Source organism: Carcharodon carcharias, chromosome 4 (genome assembly GCF_017639515.1).
Source record: "Carcharodon carcharias isolate sCarCar2 chromosome 4, sCarCar2.pri, whole genome shotgun sequence".
NCBI lineage: Eukaryota > Metazoa > Chordata > Chondrichthyes > Lamniformes > Lamnidae > Carcharodon > Carcharodon carcharias.
Genome location: NC_054470.1, coordinates 151,939,669 through 151,951,606, shown reverse-complemented (window position 1 = coordinate 151,951,606; position 11,938 = coordinate 151,939,669). Strand labels below are relative to the sequence as shown.

Sequence of the window (11,938 nt, the reverse complement as noted above, 5' to 3'; positions counted from 1 at the left end):
AGTGGTAGGAGAGAATGTGGAGTTGAGATTACAATCAGATCAACCATGATCTTTTTGAATGGCAGAGAAGGCTTGAGGGGCTGCGTGGCCTATTCCTGCTTCTAATTTGTATGTTCGTATGCATTCCTTGCACAATTCTACTTGCCACAAAATTTTAATCTAGTACAAGCTGGTTTTTAAAGCGTGGCCTTATCCCTACAGATTAGGCTACAAACTAATAATAGACAAAGAAAGAACATAATTCTTAAAATAGTTCTGTGGGGATTCACCCGTTATTCTGCTGTTACTTCAGCAGAAGGTCTGCAAAAACCTTGAGAGATGAGAAACTATCCCATATTGTGTTTAATCTGTAGGTTTGTGTTAGATATAAATAGACAATCAGTATAGGAGTAAACATTAAAGTACGATAAAGGTTGTGTGGATATATACTTATAGCATTGTGTGATGGAGGGAAAGGGAAAACAATTTCTGAGAGAGAGCAAAATATTAGCTTTGTTTGGTATAAAAGCACAAATTGGTTATGAGTTTTCAGATCGAAAAGTTTCTGTAGTCCACAAGGCAGCTTGTCTGGATTACATCGACTGTTGCTGGTCCACCTATGGAGAAACGTCAGAACAATAATTATCTTGACAAACATTAAAATTTACTCCAAAACCATTTTTTCTTATAATTCAAATTAATTAAAATACTTTACCTCCATGGTATGAGGTTAACAAAGGCTATCAATACTTGTTAATTTTGAACTGCCGCCCTTATAATGTTTCCCATTCTTTGGAATTTATGAAAATTCCCTGGTGTTTTACAGAATTACATTCTGGAATGTGCTCACACAAACGCTCCAACCACAAAGTGAACAGTTTGTATACATTCAAAATTAACTTCCAGTTTTGTTCCTCCACAACTTTTCCTTAAAATTATGCACTTATCTAAACCGATAATATTTGGAGCTCATTCTAGTTCCATGACTTTTCAAGGACCACTGTAAAAATCTTCATTTGTCAGCCACAGTTAAATGAAGATCAGATAAAAAATGTTAACTCTATTTTTTCCCTTGAAACAAATTTCCTATATTTCACTTTCAACTATTTGAATTATTCAGGACACTGATCTAAAACACACTGATCACATTAGAACTTAGGCAATTAAAGAAACAAAACTGTAGTACTATTATCTGTGTCTGTATTGAAGTCCCTCTGGCCTAATTCTATTCCATTTATTGTACATATGCATGCCACATTTTTATACCCAAGGTGCAAAAAGGTGCATTTGTCAGTAATAAATTTACCTGCCCAAACGTATAAATGATCTAAATCCCACTTGAATCATGATATTTAGGAAGGACAGGAAGTTAGGAAAAGGTGAAGGGGTAGCTCTGTTAATTAAAGATGTAATTGGTACAGTAAGAGAGACATGAACTTCATTCTGTAGATCAAGATGTAGAATTAGCTTGGGTAGAGATGAAAAATAATAAGGGTAAGAAGTCACATGTGGGAGTGTTTTTTGGACTGTTAACAAAAATAATGGGAGCTTATGAGAAAGGTATGGATATAATCATGGGTGATTTCAATCTACATATAAATTAGATGATCCAGATTAGCAAAGGTAGCCTGAATGATGAGTTCATAAAGTGTTTTTGAGCCAATTTCTTAGAGCAGCACACTCTACAGCCAACCAGAAAGCAGGTTGGTAATGTGTAATGAGACAGGATTAATTAATGACCTCACAGTGAAGGTGCCCCTAGGTAGCAGGGATCATAACATGATTGAATTTCACATTCAGTTTGGAGGACAGAGGAGAGGATCTACGACTAGTATTTTAAACTTAGAGTAATTATGAGAGCATGAATACAGAGCTGACTAAAGCGAACTGGGAAATTTGGTCAAGGGATAGGTCAGCAGAGATGCAGTGGCAGACATTTAAGGAAATATTTCAAAATATTTAGAAAAGATACATTCCAGTGAGAAAGAAAGATTCCAAGGGAAGCATGCACCATTTGTGGCTAACTAAAGAAGTTAAAGATGGTGTCAAATTGAAAGAAAAAAATATATAATTTTGCAATGATTAGTGGCATGTCAGAAGATTGGACAGAATATAAAGAGCTGTAAAGAATGACTAAAGGATTAATAAGAAGGGAGAAATCAGAGTACAAGAAATATCGATCTAGAAATATGAAAACAGAAAATACGAATTTCTACGGGTATTTGAAAAAGAAAAGAGTAAGTAAAGTATGTGTTGGTCCTCTAGAGAGTGAGTCAGGGGAATTAATAATGGGAAATAAGGAAATGACTGACAAACTGAACAGATATTTTGCGTCCGTCTTCACTGTTGAGGACACAAATAACATCCCAGAAATAACTGAATCAGGAGGTGAAAGGGAGGGAGGAACTTAAAACAGTTACAATCACCAAGGAAAGGGTATTGATAAATTTATTAGAACTAAAGGCTGCCAAGTCCCCAGGTCCTGGTGAACTTCATCCTAGGGTCTTAAAAGAAATGGCTGCTGAAATAGTAGATGCATTGGTTATAATTTTCCAAAATTCCCTAGATTTTGGAAAGGTCCCATCAGATTGGAAAATAATGACTGTGACTCCGCTATAGAAGAAAGGAGGGAGACAGTTCCTTAACAGCTGTCATAGGGCAATTGCTGGAATCTATTATTCAGGAGGTTATAGCAAAGCACATAGAAAATCTCAATGCAATCAGGCAGAGTTGAGATGGCTTTGTTAAAGGGAAATCTTGTTTGACTAATTTATTGGAGCTCTTGAGGAAGTAACAAACAATGTGGATAGAGGGGAACCCATGGAATGTGCTAAACTTAGATTTCCAGAAGGCACTTAACAAAGTGCCACATGAAAGGTTACTCTGGAAAATAAGAGCTCTTGGTATAGGGGTAACATATTAGTACAGATAGAGGATTAATTAGCTAACAGGAAACAGAGAGTAGGGTTAAATGGGTTTTTTTCAGGTTGGTAAGATGTGACAAGTGGAGTGCCACAGGGATCAGTGCTGGGGCCTCAACTATTTACAATGTAGGTCAATGACATGGATGAAAGGACCAATTGTATGGTTGCTAAATTTGCTGATTACACAAAGATAGGTAGGAAACAGGACAGAAGGAGCCTTAAAGGGATATAGATAGGTTAAGTGAGTGGGCAAAAATTTGGCAGATGGAATATTATGTGGAAAAGTGTGAACTTGTTCACTTTGGCAGGATGAATACAGAAGCAGTGTGTTATTTAAATGGAGAGAGATTGCAGAACGCTAAAGTGTAGAAGAATCTAGATGTCTTGGCATATGAATCACACAGGGTTGCATTCTACCTGCACCCATTGCGCATGTTTTTGGTGAAGGATGTACTATTAGGAAAATATAATAATTTTCATAATGTCATTGGAATTTATTGTAAAATAGAAATAGTGTGTGTCTGTGTATGACTTAATTGAATTAGAGACAGCTGGTCCTAAAGCTTTTTTTTTTACTCATTCATGGGATGTGGAGTTCGTTGGTTGTGCCAGTGTTTATTGCCCATCCCTAGTTGCCCTTGAGAAGGTGGCAGTGAGCTGCCTTCTTGAACCACTGCAGTCCATGTGGTGGAGGTATACTCACAGTGTTGTTAGGAAGGGAGTTTCAAGATTTTGACCCAGCAACAGTGAAGGAACAGTGATATATTTCCAAGTCAGGATGGTGAGTGACTTGGAGGGGAACTTCCAGGAGGTGGTGTTCCCATCTATCTGCTGCCCTTGTCCTTCTAGATGGTAGTGGTCATGGATTTGGAAGGTGCTGTTGAAGGAGCCTTGGTGAATTCCTGCAGTGCATCTTATAGATGGTACACACTGCTGATACTGTGCGTCAGTAGCGGAGGGAGTGAATGTTTGTAGATGTGGTGCCAATCAAGTGGGCTGCTTTGTCCTGAACAGTGTCAGAGCTTCTTGAATGTTGTTGGAACTGTATTCATCCAGGCAAGTGGGGAGTATTCCATCACACTCTTGACTTGTGCCTTATAGATGGTGGACACGCTTTGGGGAGTCAGGAGGTGAGTTCTCATCGCAGGATTCCTAGCCTTTTAACTGCTCTTGTAGCCACAGTATTTATGTGGCTAGTCCAGTTCAGTTTCTGGTGAATGGTAACCCCCCCAGGATGTTGATAGTGGGGGATTCAGTGATGGTAATGCCATTGAACATCAAGGGGCGATGACTGGATTATCTCTTCTTGGAGATGGTCATTGCCTGACACTTTTGTGGCGTGAATGATACTTGCCACTTCTCAGCCCAAGCCTGGATATTGTCCAGGTCTTGCTGCATTTGGGCATGGACTGCTTCAGTATCTGGGGAGTGGCGAATGGAGCTGAACATTGTGCAATCATCAGCGAACATCCCCACTTCTGACCTTATGATGGGAGGAAGGTCATTGATGAAGCAGCTGAAGATGGTTAGGACAAGGACACTACCCTGAGGTACTCCTGCAGTGATGTCCTGGAGCTGAGGGACTGACCTCCAACAACCACGCCATGTTCCTTTGTGCTTGGCATGACTCCGACCAGCGGAGAGTTTTCCCCCGATTCCCATTGACTCCAGTTTTGCTAGGGTTCCCTGATGCCATACTTGATGTATCAAGAAGATAAGCTAGGTTTGAAATGTTAAATAGGTAAATAAGACTGGAGTTTTAGAATGTGAGTGTAAGGGAACATTTGCATTTTTAGATAGATTAGAGTAGTGAATTTCAAAAAGGTGGCAAATTGTTACACCTAGCCAACAGAAGCTTTCCCAAACCTTACTGATAAAATTGGCACTTTGAAAGATTTTCATTATTAGAAAAGTAGAGTTGAAAGGACATATCGAAACAATGGGATTTACATTGAAAATGAAGAAATCTGTATAAAGGGGATGAGGTTATGTGTAAGGAAAGAAAGCATTTTAAGACAAGTGTGAAAAGCTTCCAGCATCCAAGCCTCAAGCTGCTGTCTACAAGGAATCGAAATTGAGAAAAACTCATTTTGAATTTGACTGTCCAGTGTGTGTGCTTTGCCTGGATCTGTTTAAATCTATGTGTTTTACTGTTGCCTTAACGGAGGTTTAACTGGGAGTTAGATTAATTAGGGAAATTAGAAGTTAGCATAGCAGTAATTTATAAATCTATGCATGTGCTTAAAATCATTACTTCTATTAATAAAGGTTGAATTTTATTTTGTATGAAACCTATAAGACTTTATGGTGTTATTATTACTGAATAATAACGAGGAGGTGGTGGTGTTGTGGTATTGTCACTGGACTGGTAGTAATAATCTGGGAACCTGGGTTCAAATCCCACCACGGCAGATGGTGGAATTTGAATTCAATAAAAAATCTGGAATTGAAATCTGATGATGACAACCATTGCTGATTGTTGTAAAAACCCATCTGGTTCACTAATGCCCTTTAGGAAAGGAAATCTATTATGCTTACCTGGTCTGGCCTACATGTGATGCCATACCCACAGCAATGTGGTTGAGGCATGTGTTTTGAGATATACAAGTTGCAAAACAGTTGTGGTGGTTGGCTCAAGTCCCCCTTTGGGATTTGAGTAGCTCAGCATTTACTATTCGTTGTGCCATAACATCTATAAATAGCACTGAGTTCACCTCATAATATGGGGGTGGGGGGGGCGGGAGGCGTTATGGATATCTTTTGTGGATCGCATGGCAGCCCCCCGTTTATACTGCTCTCCCTATTTTGAAGTCTGAAAAATTTGTTAATTTAACAATAGTTTCAATACCAAGGTCACAAGAAACAACAAGCATGCAAATATTGCAAGCATACCTGTTGGATTACTTTTTTAAAAGCTAATTTTTTATCCAGTTGCCTCATATGATAATCCTTCTGAGCATTCAAGTAAACAATACAATGCTTCCCTCATTTATATGATTTATTACAACAGGAGGAGTATTTTCAAGAAGATCCTCTATGTCTAAATCCATGATGCCTATTTATTTGGTTGTTCCTACACATGTACTCTTTAAGCCCACACTACAGCATGGTTTTCACTACATTACAAGCTAATGATTTTAGCAAACATGCCTGGGCTCAATTCTTCAGCCATTTTAAATATTAAAAACTGCTTCTGCTGGCTTCCATTTTAGAAACAATTCAAATGTGCTAATACCACAAAGATGTGTTCAGCAGTTAGCAATGTAGGTGAAATAAATGTGGGTAGAGACTGATCTAGATATATTGGGCTTGTGTGTGGCAGGTATCCTTCAACGTGAATAAATAATGGATTTGGCTCTGGGTAATTCCATGCATGTATAAGCCCTTGCAGGGTTACCTGCTGAAAATGGCAAAACAGCAGAGAAACTTAGGTGACACAGTCTATAAAACATTGGAGTTCCACAACCAATGTCACCAGCTCTAGGGAAAAGTGAATAGGATCTATAACTACAGCAATTCAATATCAAGGTAGAAATGCAACACTTTATGCAAGGCCTTGTTAATAGAGCCATAGTGATTACTGGCCTTGAATTTTGGCTTGATTTTGGCACTGGTTTTTTAGGCACAATTCACCAGAGAGCGACATAACTGGCACAAAAGATGACCAAATTTTTAAGCACTAATTGTGTTCAATGCAATCCAAGTTTCTGTGATCTTTTGCTCTAGTTTAAAAAACAGTGCCTTTCCCCACTGAATTAATCGCCACTGGAAGTCTCTGTTAATTCTAGGCCTTTGTGCAGTCACTTTTGGATAAAAAAAGCACCAATAATGGTTCTGAATTAATTTTTGAAAAGAATTACTAAGCAGCTGACTACCATACTCAATGTAACTAACTTTTGCATTTTTTTTTTGAGAAGTAATTTTCAGTAACAAAATCAGATTAATCAGAGGTTGTGGACTGACACATTTAAAATGCTTACTTTTTGGGATGAACCCATTTTCAGCTATATTAATGAAACTTCACCAATATACAAGAATTAAGGAATACTTTCTAAAGCATTTTTCTGAACAAATTACATAGAAAGCTGCCTGATTGTGCCGATTCCTGGCAGATTTTGCTCGATGGGGAAAGAAAGCTTTCCTAAAATGGCACCCTCTACCTCACTGTGTCCAGTTTTGTTCTTCTTTCATGACAGGGAGATAGCAAAACTCTGGAGAAAGTGCAGAGGGAGAACGAGCAAAGCAAGACCCCAGGCTGAATTTTCTCTCTGGGGGCGGGAAAAAGAGGTCAGCACTGTTTTTCAGGTTCCGAACCTGCTCCCAGGGGAAAACAATCACTCATTGTGATTTTCACAGTGGCGTCCACTTAATTGGCTTGGAGGTGGTCTCACCGTCCAATTGAAGATGGTGATTGGGCTCTTGATGCTGGAGGGCCAAGACCTCCCAGTTTGCATGCTGCAGTGGGTGGTAAGTAAGTGAAAGGGTGCTTCAAGACAGAGGCACCCTCTCTACAACCTTTTGATAAACCTTAAATTAAAAAAAAAGGGTTTTGTAGCCAGGCCACCACATTGTGTTTGATGGGCCTCTACATGGCTTCCATTGGCTTTTCCTGCATTCTGGAGGCAAGCATAGCCTCTAGCCTGCTTGGACTGCTGGACCCCCGGTCTGCCCTCTAGGCATCTAAACTAGCCCCTGCCGCCTGGAACCCGGAGACTGACTGGAATATCCCAGTCGGCCTTCTTGAAATTAACTTATGTGGTTCTTAACGAGCCATGCTGACTACTTGCTGCCCCACCTGGCCTGGAGGTGGGATGCAGTCAGGGATTATCAAATTAGCAGGTTATGTGATCATATTTACATTGCTCTTTGTTGTGCTCAAATTGGTGCTTAAATTTCTACTTTACAACAGTGTCTACAGATCAAAAGTACTTAATTTGGCTGTAAAGTGCTTTGGGACATCCTATTGTTGTGAAAGACACTATACAAATGCAGATTTTTCTTTCTTTAGCTCAAACCAGAAAAATATGTCAGCACTATGACAGAAATATTAAGCAGTTAACTAAATCTCCTGATCACACTCAAATCTGCTTGAGTTTTGTTGTTTTAGCACAAGACATTAACAGAATGTCATGATTCAATCAATGTCTTACATCTCTTGACCCTGCATCAAGTTTTGGTGCAAGATACAGAAACACACATGGTCCTCTTTTAGACCTCTCCTTTGAATTAAGTAGCTAAAGAATGAGGTAATTTTCATTAATAAAAAAGCATTAGATAGATGCTAAAAGCTTATGTAATTGCTTCAACAATTATAGACTCAGGGAAGAATTTTCCAGTCGGCGAGTGGAGGCGGGGCCGCTCCCCGTCATGCAAAATGAAGTGCGGTGATGTCGGGCGGGCGTGATTTAGATTTTCAGCCGAACTGTCAAAGGCCTATTAAGGCCTGTTAGAAATTAATTAAAATAGTTAAATGAACTGCCCGTCCAACCTTCACATTTTTCATGAAACCTCATTCACAGGCGGGATGAGGTTTCATGAAGTTTTTATAAATTAATGTTCCTTGACATGTCCCAGTTCATGTGACACTGTCACATGACATGTCTTATAATATTTCCTTTTCTGTATTTAGCTTTTAAAAACTTTGACTAATCTCCCTGAGGCAAGGAGGTGCCTCAGGGAGATTTCTGTGCTCTTTCGCGTGCATGCCCTGACTCAGGGAATCCCCTCCACCTGCACAAGGAGCACACACAGTGCTTCCGGGCGCGTGTCACGCTGGGCGGGCCAACATAAAATGGCAGCACGGACCCGATCGGGATGTTTCTTATGAATTATGAATCTAAAGAATTAGGTGATTTTAACTTATAAGATTGCAGTAGATAGATGTTGAAAACGTATGTAGTTGCTTCAACAATAATAGTGTTTGTCAATGATGTGGCTCAGTCAAGTGCACACTAATCCAATTATTTTTTGTAGAATATCCATGAACCACACATGCAGTGCACAGCATTCTTTTATTCTGTAACTTGCATTGTAAAGTTGGGGGTGATTTAGTCAAACATATTTATTACAATAGTTACACAAACCTAGATTTTCCAGTTGATCTTACTTTAATGCTGGTGTTAACCTGGTTCAATGAATGAGTTAATGTTTGGATTAAAATAACACTGCTCAGAAGTTCTATGCTGTGCCATGTAAACACAACCCATTAATCATACTCACTTAATGGAAAGTAGGTGTCCTGCCCAACATCCTGACGTGCTGCCTCAATGGCACGTTTCACAGCAAATAAAGTTGCACAGGACATGCACTGGGGAGGTTCTCCAGAGGCCTTGGAGCGAAGCACACCCATTGGGTTGGGTGCATTCTTTAGTAGCTCGATGTTGAAGTTGATAGGTATACTCTGATAGACAAAACACAACCAAGATGATCTTATCAACAGCTGCACTAACATTTATATTCTACAGTTTCTGAATGCTTTTGATATGTCTTATCTGGTCCTCAAATATACCAAAGTCCATCCTATGTTTTCTGCTTCTGGTATACCCACTATCTTCATTCCAGCAAATACTGCAATACAGTAACCTTTTTCAGTTCTAACCTCTCTCCTCCACCCTTACTCCCTCCTCCATCTTTACTGCCTCCTCCACCCTTATTCCCTCCTCCCCCAGTGCACCTTCCCCACTCCAAGCTTCCTCCTCCCCCACGGACACCTTTTCCCCCTCTGAACTCCCTCCTCCCCCAGACACCTTGCCCCCTCCAAACTTCCTCCTTTATACCTTCCTCCCCCCTTATACCTACCTCCCCATGCAGCATTCCACCCCCATTACACCCTCCTTTCCACATACTCCCACCTCCCCCTATACACCCTCCTTCCCCCTCCCAACCTTACCCACCTGACACCTTCGTCCCACCCTCACCGCCCTTCACCTCCTCGGCCTCTCCCCACCGGTCCACCTCCCTCTCCCACTCACAGCTGGACCTTCCTCTCCCACCCCTTCGGCCCAATATCTGTAGAGAGGGGTGGGGATGTCCAGGTGAATGTGAAAGGGAGGGGTCTGTGGAGTCAATGACTACCTCCTGGGGAGCGAACTGAGGGTGGGTGTGGTAGGAGGGAATGGTGATGTGAGAAGGGGAGAGGTAGCAGGTAGGGTGGGAGGGTGAAGGTGCATTGGTAACGGTAGAAGGGATGGCGCAGGTGAGTAGTGGGGATTTGGCAGACAAGGACCCTGGGGGTGGGAAGGAGGAGGTTGGGGAGGTCAATATGGATGGGGATGGGATTCTCAGGAAGGTAGAGAACGTGCACATTCACCTGGACATCATGGAATGATAAGGGTTTGGATCGGTAGGTGCTGATGGGGAGGTGGAAGGTGATGCCAGGAGGGTCCACAATGATGGGGGAAAGGACGTGAGTGACTGGGGGAAAAGAAAGGATAGAGAGCTTATGAGAAACTTGACTGCGACCACGTTTTTCAAATCATATGTAAGCGGAGCCTCGTGTCGGATGGGCACAGATGCTGCATGGGAGTGTAATCAGTGGGTGGGTGGAGATGCAGGTCAGCTCAGATGGACAACTGAAAGAGAACCCCAGCAGGCAGCTTTGAAAATGCTCAGGACAGTGAGATGAGTATGATGGAGGAAGGCTCCATGTGTGTGGGAGGTGCTTACACAAGGCATTGAAAGGCTTGGCCACACATACACTTCTCCCTCCAGAATCACTCATGGTCTGGCTGTGTGCAGCTGAACTGCTAGTGGTGGGGGTGATGCAGTGGAAGGACTCGTGAAGCCTGTAAATGAAGCTGAAAGATACCATTACACATTATTCAGTGAAAGTGAATATATTTTCAGATTATAAAGTGACAAAATGCGTTCACCTGGGCAACCACTTGTGATCAGAATTTCTTAATTTTTCTAGGCTTAACACTTCCTCCAGGTGCTGCCCTGACATCCACAGCAGGGGTGGAGGCAGCCTGTGCAATGGTTGGCCCTGTTGCCTCTGATAACTTTAGCATGTATCTTCTGGAGAGCTGAGGCCTTAAGGGCCCCGGCTTGCTTTGACAGTCTTCCTGTGGGCCAGCTGCTCCCTCTGCAGTGTCAGAGGATGATGCTGAGTGGGGTCACAGACAAAGGGGACTTGGAGGGAGCAGTCAGCCTCTGAGATACCTGAGTGGATGACCCTGTGGTGTCCAGCTGTCACTCTTCCGCCCTTCGGATGCCCAAGGGCTCCAGCCTGACTCCTTGAGGGGAAGGAGCACCTGTGGGACGTCGAGGTGCCCCATTTCCCTCACGCATTGCCACTGCAGGACTCACTCATGGTTACTATGATTGAGTACAGGTCTGTGTGTATCTCCAAGTTCTACTGGACCAGCGTCCGCCATCCTTCCCATGGAGACCTTCATGCGTGCACATATGGCCCCCACTTCATCAGGGAGCAGGCAGACCCACTCCTTTGACTCACATGCTATTCTGTTGAGGGCTTCAAACAGCTTTGCATTATGTTCTCCCACCTTCCGTTGACAGTCCATAATGTTGGATGACCAAATCCAGAGGCTCTTCACCTGACTCAGACCTCAAGATGCCTCTTCCCCAGCAATCCACCGAGTACCGGAGAGCTTAACCAAACCTTCTTCCTCCTGCTCCGGACATATGTCCATGCGATGACCACCAGATTGTTAACCTGAGCCTGATTTAGATCTAGGTCCCACTGAGATGTGTGTCTCTGTGCTGGTGGAAGGTATGGGCAAGGGCTGCGATGGGTCTTCCAGGCTGCTTATTTCCAGCTCTTCAATGAAGGAGGTGACCTCTTGGTTGGAGGTGAGGAGCTGGATGGAGCTGAGGTCTGGCTGGCTGAGAGTGTCAGTTGCTTGGCAGAGCTCCCTGTGAACCACAGAGAGATGATTAGTGCATGACAGCAGAGTCAAAAGCAGGAGAGAGAGCACTCACGGTTGCATTGAGAGAGAGGTGATGTGGTGCAGGATCCTCACGAGGGTGTTCGCTGCCGACCTCACCATCACCATTGACATGGTCCCCGTTCTCAC

The 11,938-nt window shown here is 42.4% G+C and overlaps 1 protein-coding gene across 3 annotated transcripts in view; it reads right to left on the bottom strand.

Annotated features, from left to right (window-relative positions):
* Positions 1–324: 324 nt before the first annotated feature.
* Positions 325–11,938, bottom strand: part of LOC121276712 (xanthine dehydrogenase-like) — a 182,550-nt gene continuing 170,936 nt past the window's right edge. For all 3 annotated transcript variants that reach the window (XM_041185259.1, XM_041185261.1, XM_041185260.1), the window contains 2 exons: positions 9,123–9,303; positions 325–596 (listed from right to left, as the gene is read on the bottom strand). In XM_041185259.1, the coding sequence (XP_041041193.1) occupies positions 529–596; positions 9,123–9,303 (249 nt within the window). In that variant the 3' untranslated portion in view covers positions 325–528. The remainder of the gene's footprint in view (positions 597–9,122; positions 9,304–11,938) is intronic.